The sequence below is a fragment of the Bos taurus genome, chromosome 27, assembly GCF_002263795.3.
Source record: "Bos taurus isolate L1 Dominette 01449 registration number 42190680 breed Hereford chromosome 27, ARS-UCD2.0, whole genome shotgun sequence".
In the NCBI taxonomy this organism is placed as follows: domain Eukaryota; kingdom Metazoa; phylum Chordata; class Mammalia; order Artiodactyla; family Bovidae; genus Bos; species Bos taurus.
This window is the reverse complement of record NC_037354.1, coordinates 42,075,403-42,090,423: the sequence shown is the minus strand read 5'-3', so window position 1 is coordinate 42,090,423 and position 15,021 is coordinate 42,075,403. Positions and strand designations below refer to the sequence as shown.

The window sequence follows — 15,021 nt, the reverse complement described above, 5'->3', positions numbered from 1 at the left end:
CGGAGGCAGTTGTATCAGAAGCTCCGTGATTATAGCGGAAAGAAAACACACAGCAGGAAACGTGTTAGCAGGAAAGCCTAGCTGCCTTTTCCAGAGCCGGGACTTTCCCCTTTAGGACTTCGTCATTCAGGCACATTACTTCACCTCTGGAATCTGTTTCCCCATCTTTAAAATGGGGATAATGTGACTTTTCCTGATCCAAAAGATTTGGGTGAAGATCAGAGAATTCAAAGTTTATGAAATGATACGCTGCTCTGCAAATGTTGGGTATTGTCGGTTGGTTCTTAGAACGATATTTTAAATGTGCATATGTTAGGTCAGAACAAACTGATACCTAATAAATCCTGGAGAATTGAATTCAAACTTTATTTTGCTTATTATACTTGGAGAAATTTTTATCTAATTTATTGAGGCGTAACATTACATAAAATTAAATTCACCCGCTTCCAAGTCTTCCACGTTTTGACTCTTCAGCTGAATTGAGTAGATGGGTGTTCGGTGATGTGAGCAGGTCGTCTCAGCTGGCGGTTGACGTTTTTAACGTGTCTGCTGAGTGGCCTGTCAGGTCCCCTGCCTTGATTTGAAAAGGATTCGCTTCCTGCTCTTGGAGCCTCCTGGGTTGGCATGGCACTGAGCCTTCTCTCCACTCCACATGGGGGGCAGGGTGGGGAAGGGAGCGGGAAGGAGCCCCAGGCTGAGGGGGGAGAGTCCCAGGCTTCCCCAGGCTCCGTGTTGAGAGTCAGGAGGCCTCGTCACAGGGCCAGAGGTGGCAGCAACGACAGTCACTTCCTGTGAAAGACCGTTTCACGTCGTCACCCAAAGATGCAGCGAGTCAGGAGGTCCCCAAGGAAAACGTATTTAGGTTTTGGCACAGGAATGAACTTGTCAAAATCTCCTCTCCTCCCCTTGGTGACTCTGTTCTAAACCACAATCTATGAAAACTGGGCTTCCGTAGCCCGGGTTGAGTACCCCCACCCCTGAAACCCTTAAAGCGCTGGTTTTCTGCTCAGAAATCCTGTTTACCCAGGACCTCCACATGACTCACCTTCTCTGATACTTTTCTCTCTTAGCGGTGGGTTCGATTCCGTGTTGTCTACTCTTTCTAAAATGGAAACACACGTTATTGTGAAAGTTAAACATGATTGTTTTTTAAATCCCAGTAATTTAGATCTGTTTGAAGGAGAAGGTAAATCCCCTGCCTCATTCTTCAGGTATAACCACTGTTACAGTTTGTTTGTATGGTATGTCTTACAAAAATGAGATTGCTTTACATACCATTACACACCTGCTTTTTCAGTTAACACTACGCTGTGGGTGTCTTTCGTCTTAAGCAGGATGCGTGCTTCATCTCGTTTAAGAGCTGTGGAGTCTGCCTTTATACGGTTGTACCGTGGTCTCTCTAACCTCTCTCCTAGTGGTAATTTAGTTCATTACAAATATTTTTCTATGATACATAAGGTCCTTATAAATATCCTAATACTATAGCCATGCGCACATGTCCATTCATTCCCTTAGGTTAATTTCTGAGAAGCAGAATTTCTGTGTCAAAGGGTATCCTGGATTTATATTTGAATAAGTTGCATCTGATCACAGACTGCCAACTCGCTGTCCACAGCAGTGGAGGAGAGCGCCTGTTCCTCCTGCAGTTAACACGGAGCCAGTCAGTCATTTGAATCTTTGCCAGTCCTTACAGGCTGAGATGTGCCTCGTGTTGAATTTGCATTTCCTTGAGTCTGAATAAGATTGGAAATCTGCTTATTGGCCTCACGGGTTTCTTTTAGTGCCTGTGTACTTTGAACGTTTTTCTGAAGTCGAGGTACTAACCCTGTCTTGTACCGGAGGTCTCTGCACCCACCCTTGATAAACTGTTCATGACTTCTTTCTCTGACGGGTCTTCAGTTTTGCTGTCATCACATCTGTTGTCTTTCCCTGTGTAACTTCGTTGGTGTCTCAGCTTTGGTTCCCCGAGAAGGAGGCCCTTGAGAATTGGAACGCAAGCCGTTTCTGTAGTGTTAGGAACGGAGGGAGAGGCGGGAGTCAGTCTGGGAAGGAAGGGCTGTCCACGAAGGATGCCTCCTGGCCAGAGCCCACCAGGCGAGAGTCTCGGGACGCGCCGGGGACACGACCCACCCAGCCGTCAGCTGGTGGTGAGGCGGCTGTTGGAGGGTGTTTCTGCAGTTTATCCCTGCCTGACAGGAACATCCTAAAGGGTGCAAAACCACCTTCACCACGCAGTGTGTCTGGGGCTGGAGTCTGAGGCTCCCTGTTACCACCCGTCAGGGACCAAGGGCCAAGCGGGATGCCGGGGCTGCCCGGGCCCCCCGCACCAGCCGTGCGGTCTCTACACAGGGTTCCCCCCCCACCACCCCGCGCCAGCCATACGGTCTCTGCACAGGGTCCCCCCCCACCGTGCCTGCTGTGTGGTCTCTGCCCAGGGTCCCCCTGCACCTGCTGTGTGGTCTCTGCCCAGGGTCTCCCCACCCCACACCTGCCGTGCGGTCTCTAAACAGGGTCCCCCCCACCCCACGCCAGCCATACGGTCTCTACACAGGGTTCCCCCTACCCCGTCCTGCGCCTGCTGTGTGGTCACTGCCCAGGGTCCCCCCGCACCTGCTGTGCAGTCTCTGCCCAGGGTCCCCCCGCACCTGTCATGCGGTCTCTGCACAGGGTCCCCCCACACCTGCCGTAGGGTCTCTGCCGCAGTCAGGTGGCAGTGGGGGAAGGCAGGACCCTCTCCTCTAAAAAGGCCCTAGCTTGGGGAGTCCCGCAGGCTGCCCCCGGTCCACTTCCAGAGGGGTGGGAACCAGACGCCTGGGGGAGGAGTGTCGGGGGTCTGTGGATTGTGCGGTGAGCTCGCTGCAGGGAGCGTCTGCCGCACCTCCTGCCTGTGACAGTCACGAGGAACCTCTCTCAGGCACCACCCAGCGCTGGGAGCTGACCCAGACGAGGTTTGAGGGCTGCCCGGAGGCGCTGGCGGCCTCTGTGCAGGGCTTGGCATGACATGTCCCCACCCTCAGGTAGAAAACCCTCACGCATATTTTCTTCCAGTTCCTGTTCAAACTTCTAAGGTTTTGTTTGTTTTAAATACCTGATGAAATTAAAGATCAAACACTTGTTTTAATGGTTAGCCAGTTGTGTTAATATGATTTTAAAATAATTTCCCCAGCAGTTCTCAAGTTTTTAAAGAAGTTTCAGGACCCCGTTATACCTTTAAAAATTATTATAAGCAAGAGCTTTTGTTCATGTAGTTAATAATTACGGATTTTTATTGCATTCAAGATTAGAGCTGAAACATTAAAAAAAAACAAAAGCTCATTTAGAAATAACCCAGGACATGTTAACGTGCAAGTCTGATTTTCCAAATCCAAAAACCCAGATGAGGGTCACTGTTTTACGTATTTGCAGATTCCTTCAGTGTCGGACTTAAGGCAGCAGCTGTACTATTCTCTCTGCTTCTGCACTGACTGTCCTCAGATCATCCTGTCGGGAAGGCTCCACGGTGCAGATGCGAGAGCTGCAGAGGGGAAGAGGCAGACGGTGGTTCAGGGCTGTGGGTAGCTCTGACCTGTGGGCTGCCGCAGGGACTCGGGATACTGCTCTTCTGCTTTCTTCCCTGATGGTGTCAGAGCCAGCTCGAGCTCAAGGCGCGTTTGTCCTCCAAATCCCCCTGGGTCTGTGCTGAGGAAAGCGGTAGGGGCTGGACCGAGGACGTGCAGCAGCTGCATGGGGCGTTTGCTCAGAGCCCAGGAGGGGTGCAGGAGGAGAGGAATCAGTAGCCTGGCCGGCCAGCCCCAGCCTGGTGCGGGCATGCGGTCTCAGATCCCCTCTGTGTGGATTAGCCACAAATGAGCCAAACTGGAGTACTTTCAAGGGCAGTGAAAAATTTTAATTATTAAGTAAAAGCTTTATTAAACAATGCAATTAAAATAATTGTAGAATTCACACCACATAATAAGTGACCCAGAAAGTCCGCTGCTGTGAGACAGTTGAGGCAGGTCTTCGTCTGACTCTGGAAGGGCAAGGCTGGGCCTTGCGCCCCCTGCCCACGGCTCCCTGCTCGCCCGCCTGCAGTGTGGAGGCGGCACAGACGGCCAGTGTGAGTGGGGGGAAACCTCAGTGAGGGCTCTGTAGCCAGAGGTATGTTCTAGAGTCTTGTCTTGGAACCGAGTAGAGCCCGGGAAGTTCCTTTTTGAAGATGTTGGTGTCCTGTAAGTAAGTAGCTTCTCCTTGTGGCCCTGTTGCTGTTGAGGGTTAGCACTGAATGTCTGGAGGGTGCACGTATTAACAGGTGTGCCTTACCCCCACCCACCGAAGTCTAAACAGGAGGCTCTGTCTCCACTGGCTGCCTCTCACTGACCTGCAGGGCGGCTATCGTCTCTGGACAAGCGGGCTGTGCTCCACTGCCCCAGGGAGAGCCCGACTAATCGCTGGTTTCTACTTACAGTAGTCCCTGAACAGTGCGGGGATTGGGGGTCCCAAGTACAACTTTGGACTCCTTCCAAAACTTCCAACAGCCTACTGTTGACCGGAAGCCTTACCAATAACAACCATCGATTAACATATATTTTGTATGTTGTATGTATGCTCAGTCATACATACATACATACATACAGGTGGCTCAGTCGAGTCTGACTCTTCGCGACCCTCTGGACTGTAGCCCGCCAGGCCCCTCTGTCCACGGGATTCTCCAGGCAAGAACACCAGAGTGGGTTGCCGTTTCCTCCTGCAGGGGATCTTCCTGACCCAGGGATTGCACCCACGTCCCTTGCGTCTTCCAGCGTTGGTGGTGGCGCGGGCTCTCACCACTAGCGCACCCGGGAAGCCCGTTGTATGTGTACCTACGTTTGTTTTATGCCTTCATGACATACCTGTTTCTTAATTTTTTTGATATTTCTAGGCTCTGCAATTAGGCTGTGAGTTTTTTCAGATTGTTAGAGATCCTCCCCAAATTTCCCAATGTATCTATTGAAAAAAATCTGTGCATAAGTGGACCCCCGCAGTTGAAACTCGTGTTGTTCAGGGGTCAGGAGTCCTCACTCGAATAGCAGTTTTATAGATGCTAATGTGAACACCGCACCTGAAAACTCAGGGCTCCAAGGCTGATACCCTGGCTCTGGCTGCTTCAGTGGAAATAGAGGGGTAACGGCCTGAGAGCCTGACCTGCTCAGACCATTTCTCTCAATTTCTCTGGGAAAAATAAATTAGAATTGTTCTAAGTCAGGCTTGTCTGGTTCCTGCAGAAAAGAGCTATTGTCTGGTCCACCTTAATCCTGAATAGCTACCTGTTTGACACCGTATAGGAACACGGCCTCTGAGAGTCTGGGCGTGCTGATTGTCTAATTCTCCGTGATCCTTCCAATGTGTTGTCCCCCCTGTCCTCCGCAATCTGATTTTTTTTAGGCCCTTCATTTGGGGCTAATTCGTCATTTCACATGCTCGCTGCCTGCCCTCACTCTTTACCCGGTAGTTCAGAGGTTAAAGCCCGATTCTGGGCTCAGTTAACCAAAAGCTCTAAAAACTCAGCTGCCCCTCATTGAGAGGAAGGGACCTCTGAGGGCCTTGATTTCTGAGGCCTGCAGTTCTTTCAGTGTCCCTGCTGGAGTCTCTTTCAAATTGTCTTAAAATAGTTTTCTTTAAAAAGTTGTGTCCTTATTCGGTGTCTACGTTTTTTCAATATTGGAATGTGAATTTCCGGAAGGACTGGATGTTGCTTTTTCCTAAAGCAGTAGCATGTAAGATAAAACTACAGCTGATGGCCAGTTGGGCAAGATTGAGCTTTTGTGGGGTTTTGTTATTTCACCTAACTTGGAAACACTGTCATATAATCCTGAACAGTGGTATATATTTTGACCAGCTAATTCGGTGTTAATTGCTATCAGGCCTACAAACCTGTACTGTATGTAGGGAATTACTCTGTAGAGACTTAGTCTGATGTGAGAGAGGTTGTGCACCCACGTAGCTTGTAGCAGTTTAATCCACAGACAAGGCTTTTCTGATTGGAAACACGTTTCAAAAATGAGCTCTCCAGCTCTGCAGGCCCAGATGAGCCCGTGCTCCGTGGAGAGTGTGTCACGAGTGCCTTTGACAGGCTGGCTGCTCTCCTGCGGGAGACGGGGGGTCGCTGTCCTCAGTGTGGGTGCAGCCAGCCTTGGGCTTTGTGGGAAGGCCCCTCCCTTGGTGGGCGTGGACCGTGGTGGTTTCCACTTGAGTTTGTCTGAGTGAGTTCCCCTTCCTGTGCAGGACAGTGTGCCCCCTGCTTGGACTTACCGTTCCAGAGTGACTGCCTGGGTACACAGACGTGAGCTCCTGCATGGACCCCAGCTTTCCTGGGCAGTCCTTTAGGTGGGTCCTTGGTCTGAAAGTTCTTCCCGAGGGACGGTGCTGAAGGGCACCCCAGGCAGCCCCGCCGTGTGAGCCCGTGAGGAGATCGGCCGGGTGCCCTGTGTCTAGACGGTTACTGTTTTCTGAAGGGGCGCCAGAACAGCATGGTTTTGGGGTCTGTTTTTATAAAATTCCTCTGGATGTGTTCAGTAGCTGTCACCAAGAAGGTTGCTTTCATTCTCTGGAGCGATGTCTATTGGGAGTGATTGTGGGGGATGAGGAGTCCCTCTGGTCAACTGAGAAAAGATTCCTGCTATTCTCTCATATTCATCTTGAATTTCTTAGCATAAGGAGAGTAAATTAAGAATGGACTTTGAGTCATATGTTTGTAGGGAACATAGATTTGATGGCAGATCTCTTCCTGTAAGCACTTCTCAGTTCTGTGTTTGGTTATTGATCTTACAGACTGAACAGAGCTAAGCATCACCAGGGTTGATGCTTGTTTTTTTTACTGCAAAGAAGTACAGATGGAGAAGGAGAGACCTAGAGAACACAGCAGGTCATTTGAATCTGTTAGAAGATGGGAGAGTGGAGCTGATGTTTGTTGCCATTTGTGTTCTCCAAGGCTGCCTTCTCAGACTCTGATGTGCTCAGGCATCGTTCGGGGACTGTGTTAAGATGCAGATTCTGTTGCCGTAGGTCTGGGGCCTCAGAGTCTGCTTTTCTAACAGACACTTGGGGGATGCTGATGTTGCTTTTGTTCAGGGACCACGTTTTGAGTAGCAGGGGTCTATAGAACTCTGGGGTATGTGCAAATCTACTTTTTTGGGATCTCAGTTTTCCAACCAGGAATGGAACCCAGGCCGTGGCAGTAAAAGCACCAAATCCTAAACACTAGACCGCCAGGGAACTCCTCAATCCAACTGTGATTGGTAACAGCCGTCTGGATCGCATTTCGCCTGCTTTCTCTGTACTGGGCACTGAGCAGCAGAACAGTGATCGGGAATGGTGGTGGCGTCTGACAGCGCGTGGGGCTGCAGACAGACGCGGTTCTCTTTCCCACTGACGCGCACACTCCTGTCCGGCTGCGACATGCAGAACCCTCCTCAGACGGCGTCACCCACGGAGAGCGCGGCTCTCAGGCTCCCGTCGGGTGTGGGCTCCGCGGCCTGTGTGAGGGCAGCGGTGCCCTGTATGCGGAACTCGTTGCTGTCACGCGCCTTCTGCGGGGAAGAGGAGGAGAGACGGGACCAGCCCGTCCAGTCTTCGCGTTTCCCGGGGGTGTGGGTGCCTCCAGGCGCCTGTCCTTCTGAAACACGGGTCACTGTCCTGTGGGGCGACCCCGCGGGTCCGTGGGGGCTTCTGGGAAGAACGCGCCGCGCCGGGCCGACCCGCCTCTGCCGTCCCGGGACCCGCCTGCCCGCGCGCCCCCACGCCCGGCTGCCCGGCTGCGGCATGCTTGTTGGGTCGTCGTGTCCCCCGCCGCCCATGCATGGTTGACGCTGTTCAGAGAACTGCGACCTGTGGGACTCCTTTCTGTTTAAGATTATGGAGAAAGGGGGAAGAGCCCCCTTCAGAGGGTCAGAAATGACGCTTTCACCAGAGGTGACGCGGCTCTGAAGAGCTCTGTGTGCTGAGAGGTGTTTCTCGTAAGTGTGGTTTGCGTTTCCTGCGGTGCACGGAGGAGAGGGTTTCTGGCTCCTTCCCAGCCGGGCCGGTGTGGAGGCTTCGGCGCCCCTCCCCGTGTTCCTGGACGGAGACGTGTTGGAGGCCCGCACCCGCGGGTCTGGAGGACGGGGGCCTGTGCTCTGCGGAGCGCCCGCGTTACCGGAGCGGGCGCAGCGACGGGCCCTCACGGGCTGCGCCGCCGGAGCCGGGCTGCCGGCGCCCTCTCACCGCCGTGTGTTGTCCGCAGCGCTGGCCCCAAAGGCGACAACATCTACGAGTGGAGGTCCACCATCCTTGGGCCCCCGGGCTCCGTGTACGAGGGCGGCGTGTTCTTCCTCGATATCACCTTCACACCGGAGTACCCCTTCAAGCCTCCAAAGGTAAGGGGCTCCCCGACTGACGCTGAAGTTCAGATATTCCTATGAAAGATGGATCCGGCTTTTAAAATGGGGGTTTTAACCATAAAAAGCAGATCCTGACAAATCTCTTAAGTACATTTGAACATACATAAAACACATCTTTGGGTTGACTGCCTCTTCTGGCAAAGACCATTTCTAAGTAAGTGTGTTTCCATGGGGCTTAAAATCCTGCACATCTCCCCATAAGTAATCTCCTATTTCCCACTCATCAGGAAAAGTTTCTAACCAGTAAAAACAGTGTCACGGTCTCCACACACGGACGAGTACAGGGACTGTTAGCGTGGCCCCAGGGCTCGGATGACATGCAGATCCCTGAAGTGCTCCATATTTAGAGCAAGGCAGCTGGAGACGCTCCTACCGACCAAGCCTCGGACTCCCTCGGGCCCTTCAGACCCCGGCGCGGGCTCTCCTCCAGGGTGGGGGCTGCCAGTCACTGTCCCCTGGGAGGCTCAGGGCCTCTTCAGAGTCGGAAGCAGAGCCAGTGTATTTCACAAGTGAGAACTAAGAGAACAGACAAAACAACCCTCGTGTGGCTGATGTTGCTTTGCCTGCTGCTGTGGTCCTTACCCGTTTCTGGCTCCACCCCCGGAAACTGTTAAAGTGAATTCTGTGATGTAGGCCTGCAAGACAGCTGCAGGATCTGATGTAAAGGTCAGAAATGAGCAGAAACAAACCGCATCCGCTGATCCATTTTTCAGCCTTTTGGGTGTGTGATCAGTGTTTGCTAAGCTGTTTGTCTTCATGTTCCCACTACGGTGTTTGAATAAGGTGCTGAAGTTTGCTTTGAGGCCATGTAGTTCTACCAGCTAACACAAGAGGTCAGCAAACGACTAGCTATTCAAACTCTAAAACGTTAGGAAAATATGTACATTAAAACTGCTGAAGATGAATTCAAGAAACATACAGGGAACTATATCCAGCCTCCAGGGGTAAACCATAATAGAAAAGAATATTTTTAAAAAAAAAGACTGTTTTTATGTGTCTGTGTGTATGTATGTATAATTGAGTCACTTTGCTGAAAAGCGGAGATTAACACAAAATTTGTAGATCAACTATAGTTCAGTTTAAGAGGCAAAAAAGGAAAAATTGAAGTTACCTTGCTTTTTGTTGGTGATTACTTCTTAAATGAGATTGTATCTGTGAATACTTTCTAATCTCAATTTTATTAAATCGTCTCTTAACACAGGCCTTTTTAAGTTAAATTGTTACTTTATTCACTTTTTTTTTTAAACCAATGTCTTTCTTTAAAAGTTTTAATTAGAGCCATTTCATTGAAAAGGTTTTTTAGTAAAAAGTTTCATTGTGCTGTTTAAATTTTGTTTAACACTACCTTATTTTTTAGGTTACATTTCGGACAAGAATCTATCACTGTAATATTAACAGTCAAGGAGTTATTTGCTTGGACATTTTGAAAGATAATTGGAGCCCAGCACTAACCATTTCTAAAGTCCTTCTTTCTATCTGCTCACTTCTCACAGACTGTAATCCTGGTAAGCTTATGGCCGTTTACCTTGTTTTATTCCTCCTCACCTGGGAAATAGTGGTTTTTTCCATTAAACTAAGATTTTCTAAAGTTCAGATTTTATTTTTGTACAAGCTTTCAAAGGAGAAAAACTTAATTGTTTTTCAAAGAAATATCTAGTCAACAGTTGTTGAAAAACGCAGCCGCTTCCCCAGCTGATGTGCTCTAGGAACAAGGTGTTTTAATCTGCAGGCTTCACATCAGATTGCCTTAGATTTTTACATTTTTAGTCATTCCCTCCTTTATTTATTTCTATTCTGCTTTTGCATATTTCCCACGAAGTTCTCCTAAAACGACACGCTTGTGAGTGTTTTTGCGTCTGACCTGCCCTCTGCCTGCAGGTCCACCCCACAGCTGCCCCTAACTGGACAGTGGTTCCCTGCTGTATACTTAGTGATGACCAGACTGTGGTGCTTTCTGAACCTTCATTTTCCTCTAACTAAATTTTTTTCTAGATAAGCCAAATACAAATTTAATTACTAAAGATTCTGTTTAGGTTTCAGAGAAGCACTGCTTAACTGAAAGTACAGGTTTCGACCTGGCAGCTTTGGCCCTTTCTGGGTAAACAGTGGAGAGGTCAATAGTTTGATGTTGCAATAGCCTCGAGGGCCTCACCGTGTTCAGTGTCAAGACCGTGGTGCCGTTGAGCAGAAGGTGGTCCTGTGAACGGAGCTGGGTGTTGACAGTAGTCAGGGCCATGAGCCTCCTGGACCCTGACACGGAGGAGCAAACCCTGCGGTGGGGGGAGAGGAAAGTCTGGAAGGAAAGGCATCCAGAATGGAGGAGGGGTTGGATGACAGCCACCTGTCCACATTCTCCCAGGCTGGCACTGACCTACTGGCTAAGATTGAAATGTCCTTTTCCTTCCCTCAAAGTAATGTGCATTCTTCTCTTCCAGCCGACCCCTTGGTGGGAAGTATTGCCACTCAGTATATGACCAACAGAGCAGAGCACGACAGAATGGCCCGACAGTGGACCAAGAGATACGCTACATAAACTGGGTTTTCACAGGTCTTCACATTACTTGTCTGTCACAGAGAGAGCTGCTTATGGTTTTGAAGGGGTGGGGGAGGGTGGGAATTGGTAAAGAGTAGGGTATTTCTATAACAGATATTATTCAGTCTTATTTCCTAAGATTTTGTTGTAACTTAAGGTATCTTGCTACAGTAGACAGAATTGGTAATAGCAACTTTTAAAAACTGTCATTAGTTCTGCAATATTAGCTGAAATGCAGTACAGAGAAGAATAGACATTTGGGTTCAGTTGCTTGTAGACTGTAAATTTAAAACAGCTTAATTTCGTACAGGTTACACATGGCCATTTATGTAAAGTCCTTCCAAGACTACACACTTTTTTGTTTTGAAAAATTGGAATTTGTTTTCCCTCCTTGAAAGCGAACATTGATATTTAACGGCTTTTAGAGACTGTCATCTCATATATAAAATGGACACGTGGCTATAGGATACCAATACAGAAAATGAGTAGTTATGTATTTTATTTTATATGCCAATCTACTTTATTGTGAAGAGAGAGAGGTTTGAATCAGGACTTTTGAAAACCTGTAGTAAAATACCTTAAGCTGTTAACTGTCAGGCGTGGAGTAGGTTGCTCAGTGGATTGGCTCTATGTTGTGGACTACTCAAGTCTGCATTTGTTACTGTGCTAATAAACAATATTACAACCACCACCAGCACTGCTGCATTCATTACTTTCTTCTGCCTTTTTGGTAGTTTTTCTTCTTGCTAGATCTTTTACTATTAAAACAATCTAGAGTTAATGCAGACTGAACACGTTGGTTTCATTTACCCAGCACCAACTGGGCTTGGTATGTTACTCTTAATTTATCCAACAGCCTTGCAGGATAACTACTGAGGTGCCTTAGAAAAGGTTAGATAATCTAAGTCATTTTCTTCCAAAGATAAGAGTTCTGCTACATCTTTTTAAAAGCATTTTCCAGTTTGTAGATGCAGTGGTAGAATTAGGTTGGTGCAAAAGTAACTGTGGTTTTGCAGTGTTGCGCTTTGCCATTTGATGTTGGAACACATTCTTAAATGTGGTTATGTGATACATCATTTTAATGTGCATGTCTCAATTTACTTTTTTTTTTTTTTGCGAATGACTTATTACTTGCTAACAAAATGATGTTAGACAAAAAATAAAATCAATTTTCTTACTCGATCTCAAAATGAGTTGTGAGCAGCAGAGACAACTCGAAACATCAGTGACACACTTGGCCCAGGAGCTGCTAACACAGCGCAGGGGTGGATCAAGAAGTCCTGCAAAGGAGACGAGGGCCTTGAAGACGAGGAGCACGGTGGGCGGCCAGCGGAGGCTGACCACAGCCAGCTGGGAAGATCTTCGAGGCTGATGCTCTTACAGCTACACAAGAAATTTCCAAAGAACTCAAAGTCAACCTTTCTATGGTGATTTGGCACTTGAAACAAACTGGAAAGGTGAAAAGGCTCTGTAAATGGGTGCCTTATGAGCTGACTGCAAACAAAAACTCAATTTCTCAATCCAGTGCAACAGTGACGTGCAACAAAAAGTGGATTTTACACAACTGGCGATGACCAGCTCAGTGGTTGGACTGAGAAGCTGCAAAGCACTTCCAAAGCCAAACTTGCACCAAAAGAAGGTCCTGGTCACTGTTTGGTGGTCTCCTGCCGGCCTGACCCACTACAGCTTTCTGAATCCTGGTGAAACCATTCCATCCGAGAAGTACGCTCAGCAAATCGGTGAGATGCACCGAAGACGGCGATGCCTGCAGCCGGCACTGGTCCTCAGAGAGGGCCCGATTCTCTCCATCCGACACTCGCCGCGTAGCGCAGAGTGGCCCACATTCTTGCCTCATCCACCACATTCACCTGAACTCTCGCCAACCGACTATCACTTCAAGCATCGCGACAACTTCTTGCAGGGAAAACTCTTTCACAATCAGCAGGAGGCAGAAAATGCTTTCCCAGAGTTCACGGAATCCCGAAGCACAGATTTTTATGCTCTGGGGAATAAACAAAGTTACTTTTTGTTGGCAAAAATGTGTTGATTGTACTGGCTCCTATTTTGATTGATGAAGATGTGTTTGAGCCTAGTTATAATGATTTAAAATTCACGGTCCAAAACCACAGTAACATTGGCACCGACCTAATACAAGGTATTGAATACAATCCCTGTGCTAGAGAGTAGGTCCTTGTGGGTTCCCTGTTTTACATGCAGGAGTGTCTGTTCACCCTAAACTTAATCTGTCCCTCCCCGCCTTTCCCCTTTGGTGACCGTAGTTTGTTTTCTAAGTCTGTGAGTCTGTTCCTGTTCTGTACGTTTGTTTGTGTCATGTTCAGATTCCTCATGTTAGTGACACTAGATTGTCTCTGACTCACTTCACTTGGTGTGATAACCATCGATAGCTCCTTTTCTCTGTGTGTGGTCTTTGCCGACAGCGCCATTCCTGAAGCGCCTCGATCTGGGTTTGCAGCTGTTCTCTTGATGTGAGTCTCTCACGCTGCCTTGTGACTTGATTCAGGTTGTGCACCTTTGGCAGGAATACCCTGAGGTGATGCTGTCCTTCTCAAGGCACCGTGTCAGTTTGTCCCCTTACTGACAGCATCTCCCTTTTTGATATTTATTTATTTGTTTGCTCTGGGTCTGTAGTTGTTCCATGTGGGAGCTAGCTCCCCGACCAGGGATCGAACCCGGATCCCTGCTGTATTGGGAGCAGAGTCTCAGCCACTGGGCCACCTGGGACGTCCCCTCCCCTCTTTAGATTAGGGAGAATATAAAGCTATATATATATATATATATATATAATGATTTTAAGATAGTCACTGCCTTCAAAGAGCTCATTGTTTTGTTGGGGTGACAAGTCCGAATCACATTTGCACCAACCTCGTATCTCCACGTGAGAAGTGGCTCTCGTGGAGAAGTAACTACAGCCACAGTGGGAGGAGCTGTAGGGTCCAGAGTGGAGGTTCATATCCATTCACTACATGTTTAAAAAGAACATAGTCATGCTGCACACTAACAGAGCCAAGCTGAGTTCAGCAGAGGAGCAGACTGCAGGATGGTTTTTTGTGGGTTTCTCTGCCACACTGTGGCATGAGGGATCTTAGTTCCCGAACTTGAACCTGTGCCCCCTGCATGGGGGAGCGTGGAATCTTAACCACTGGACCACCAGGGAAGCCCCCCCCCCCCATATATTCCTTGTAAATGCTGTGTGCTGTGCTTAGTCGCTCAGTTTGATTCTCTGTGACCCATGGGCTGTACCCCACCAGGCAGCTCTGTCCGTGGGATTCTCCAGGCAAGAATAATACTGCAGTGAGTAGCCTTTCCGGTCTCCAGGGGATCTTCCCAATCCAGGGGTTGAACCCAGGTCTGCCACATTACAGGCGGATTCTTTACCGTCTGAGCTTTAAATAATTGTAAAAGTATTTATCTGTGTTTGGGAGGAAGAAAAAAAAATAGAGGTTCAACACTCAGTAACTATAAGAGAAGGCAGGGAATGATTTAACCATCTGAGTGATAGTTCTTTAACCAAAAATAAGTAATGAGAAATTGTAATTATAAATCGGCCAGAGCTGCCATCACATAAGTTTTGTATCTTACATGCTGTAGTTCTTGCCTTCCAGTCACTTAACAGCCAACTGAGTTTAAATTCACTGAGCTTCACCATCTTAAAAGTACCCCAGGTAACTGCTGTTTACTGGACCTTTTAAATCATTAGTTTGTTGTTGGACCACGTACCTCACATTTAAAACCAATACTTAACTGCTTTGATGGTTGAAACGACTTGAGTGGCTTGCTGCTTACTTTTCAGGTAGTTATATGGTAACTGACTTGTTCACGGCAGAAGCTTTACTAGTGTTTAGCAGCTTCCTAAAGAAGGAAGAAGCAATGTAAACGTATTTACACCACCTACTCAATTCATGCTAAATTTCAACAAAGTTAAATCATGCTCTTTATTCTGTTCAGCAAGATCTCCACCAGATGAAGTTTAGCTTAACTCAGTACTCCAATTGTTTACTGTTTGTGATCCAATCTGGACACATGTGAGGTGTCATTTTAGAACCCTAGACATGAGACGATTAGAAGTCTGCATAA

At 48.2% G+C, this 15,021-nt stretch overlaps 1 protein-coding gene and 1 pseudogene across 2 annotated transcripts in view; both read left to right on the top strand.

Moving 5' to 3' along the window:
- UBE2E1 (ubiquitin conjugating enzyme E2 E1) overlaps positions 1 to 11,620 on the top strand; it is a 60,819-nt gene extending 49,199 nt beyond the window's left edge. The window contains exons 4-6 of one of the 2 annotated variants that reach the window (NM_001206216.2): positions 8,237 to 8,369; positions 9,751 to 9,898; positions 10,829 to 11,620. In NM_001206216.2, coding sequence (NP_001193145.1) covers positions 8,237 to 8,369; positions 9,751 to 9,898; positions 10,829 to 10,926 — 379 coding nt within the window. In that variant the 3' untranslated portion in view covers positions 10,927 to 11,620. The remainder of the gene's footprint in view (positions 1 to 8,236; positions 8,370 to 9,750; positions 9,899 to 10,828) is intronic. The other variant, XM_024986303.2, reaches the window with a different exon arrangement.
- LOC132344085 (histone-lysine N-methyltransferase SETMAR-like) lies at positions 11,159 to 14,913 on the top strand (annotated as a pseudogene).
- The last annotated feature ends 108 nt before the right edge of the window (positions 14,914 to 15,021 follow it).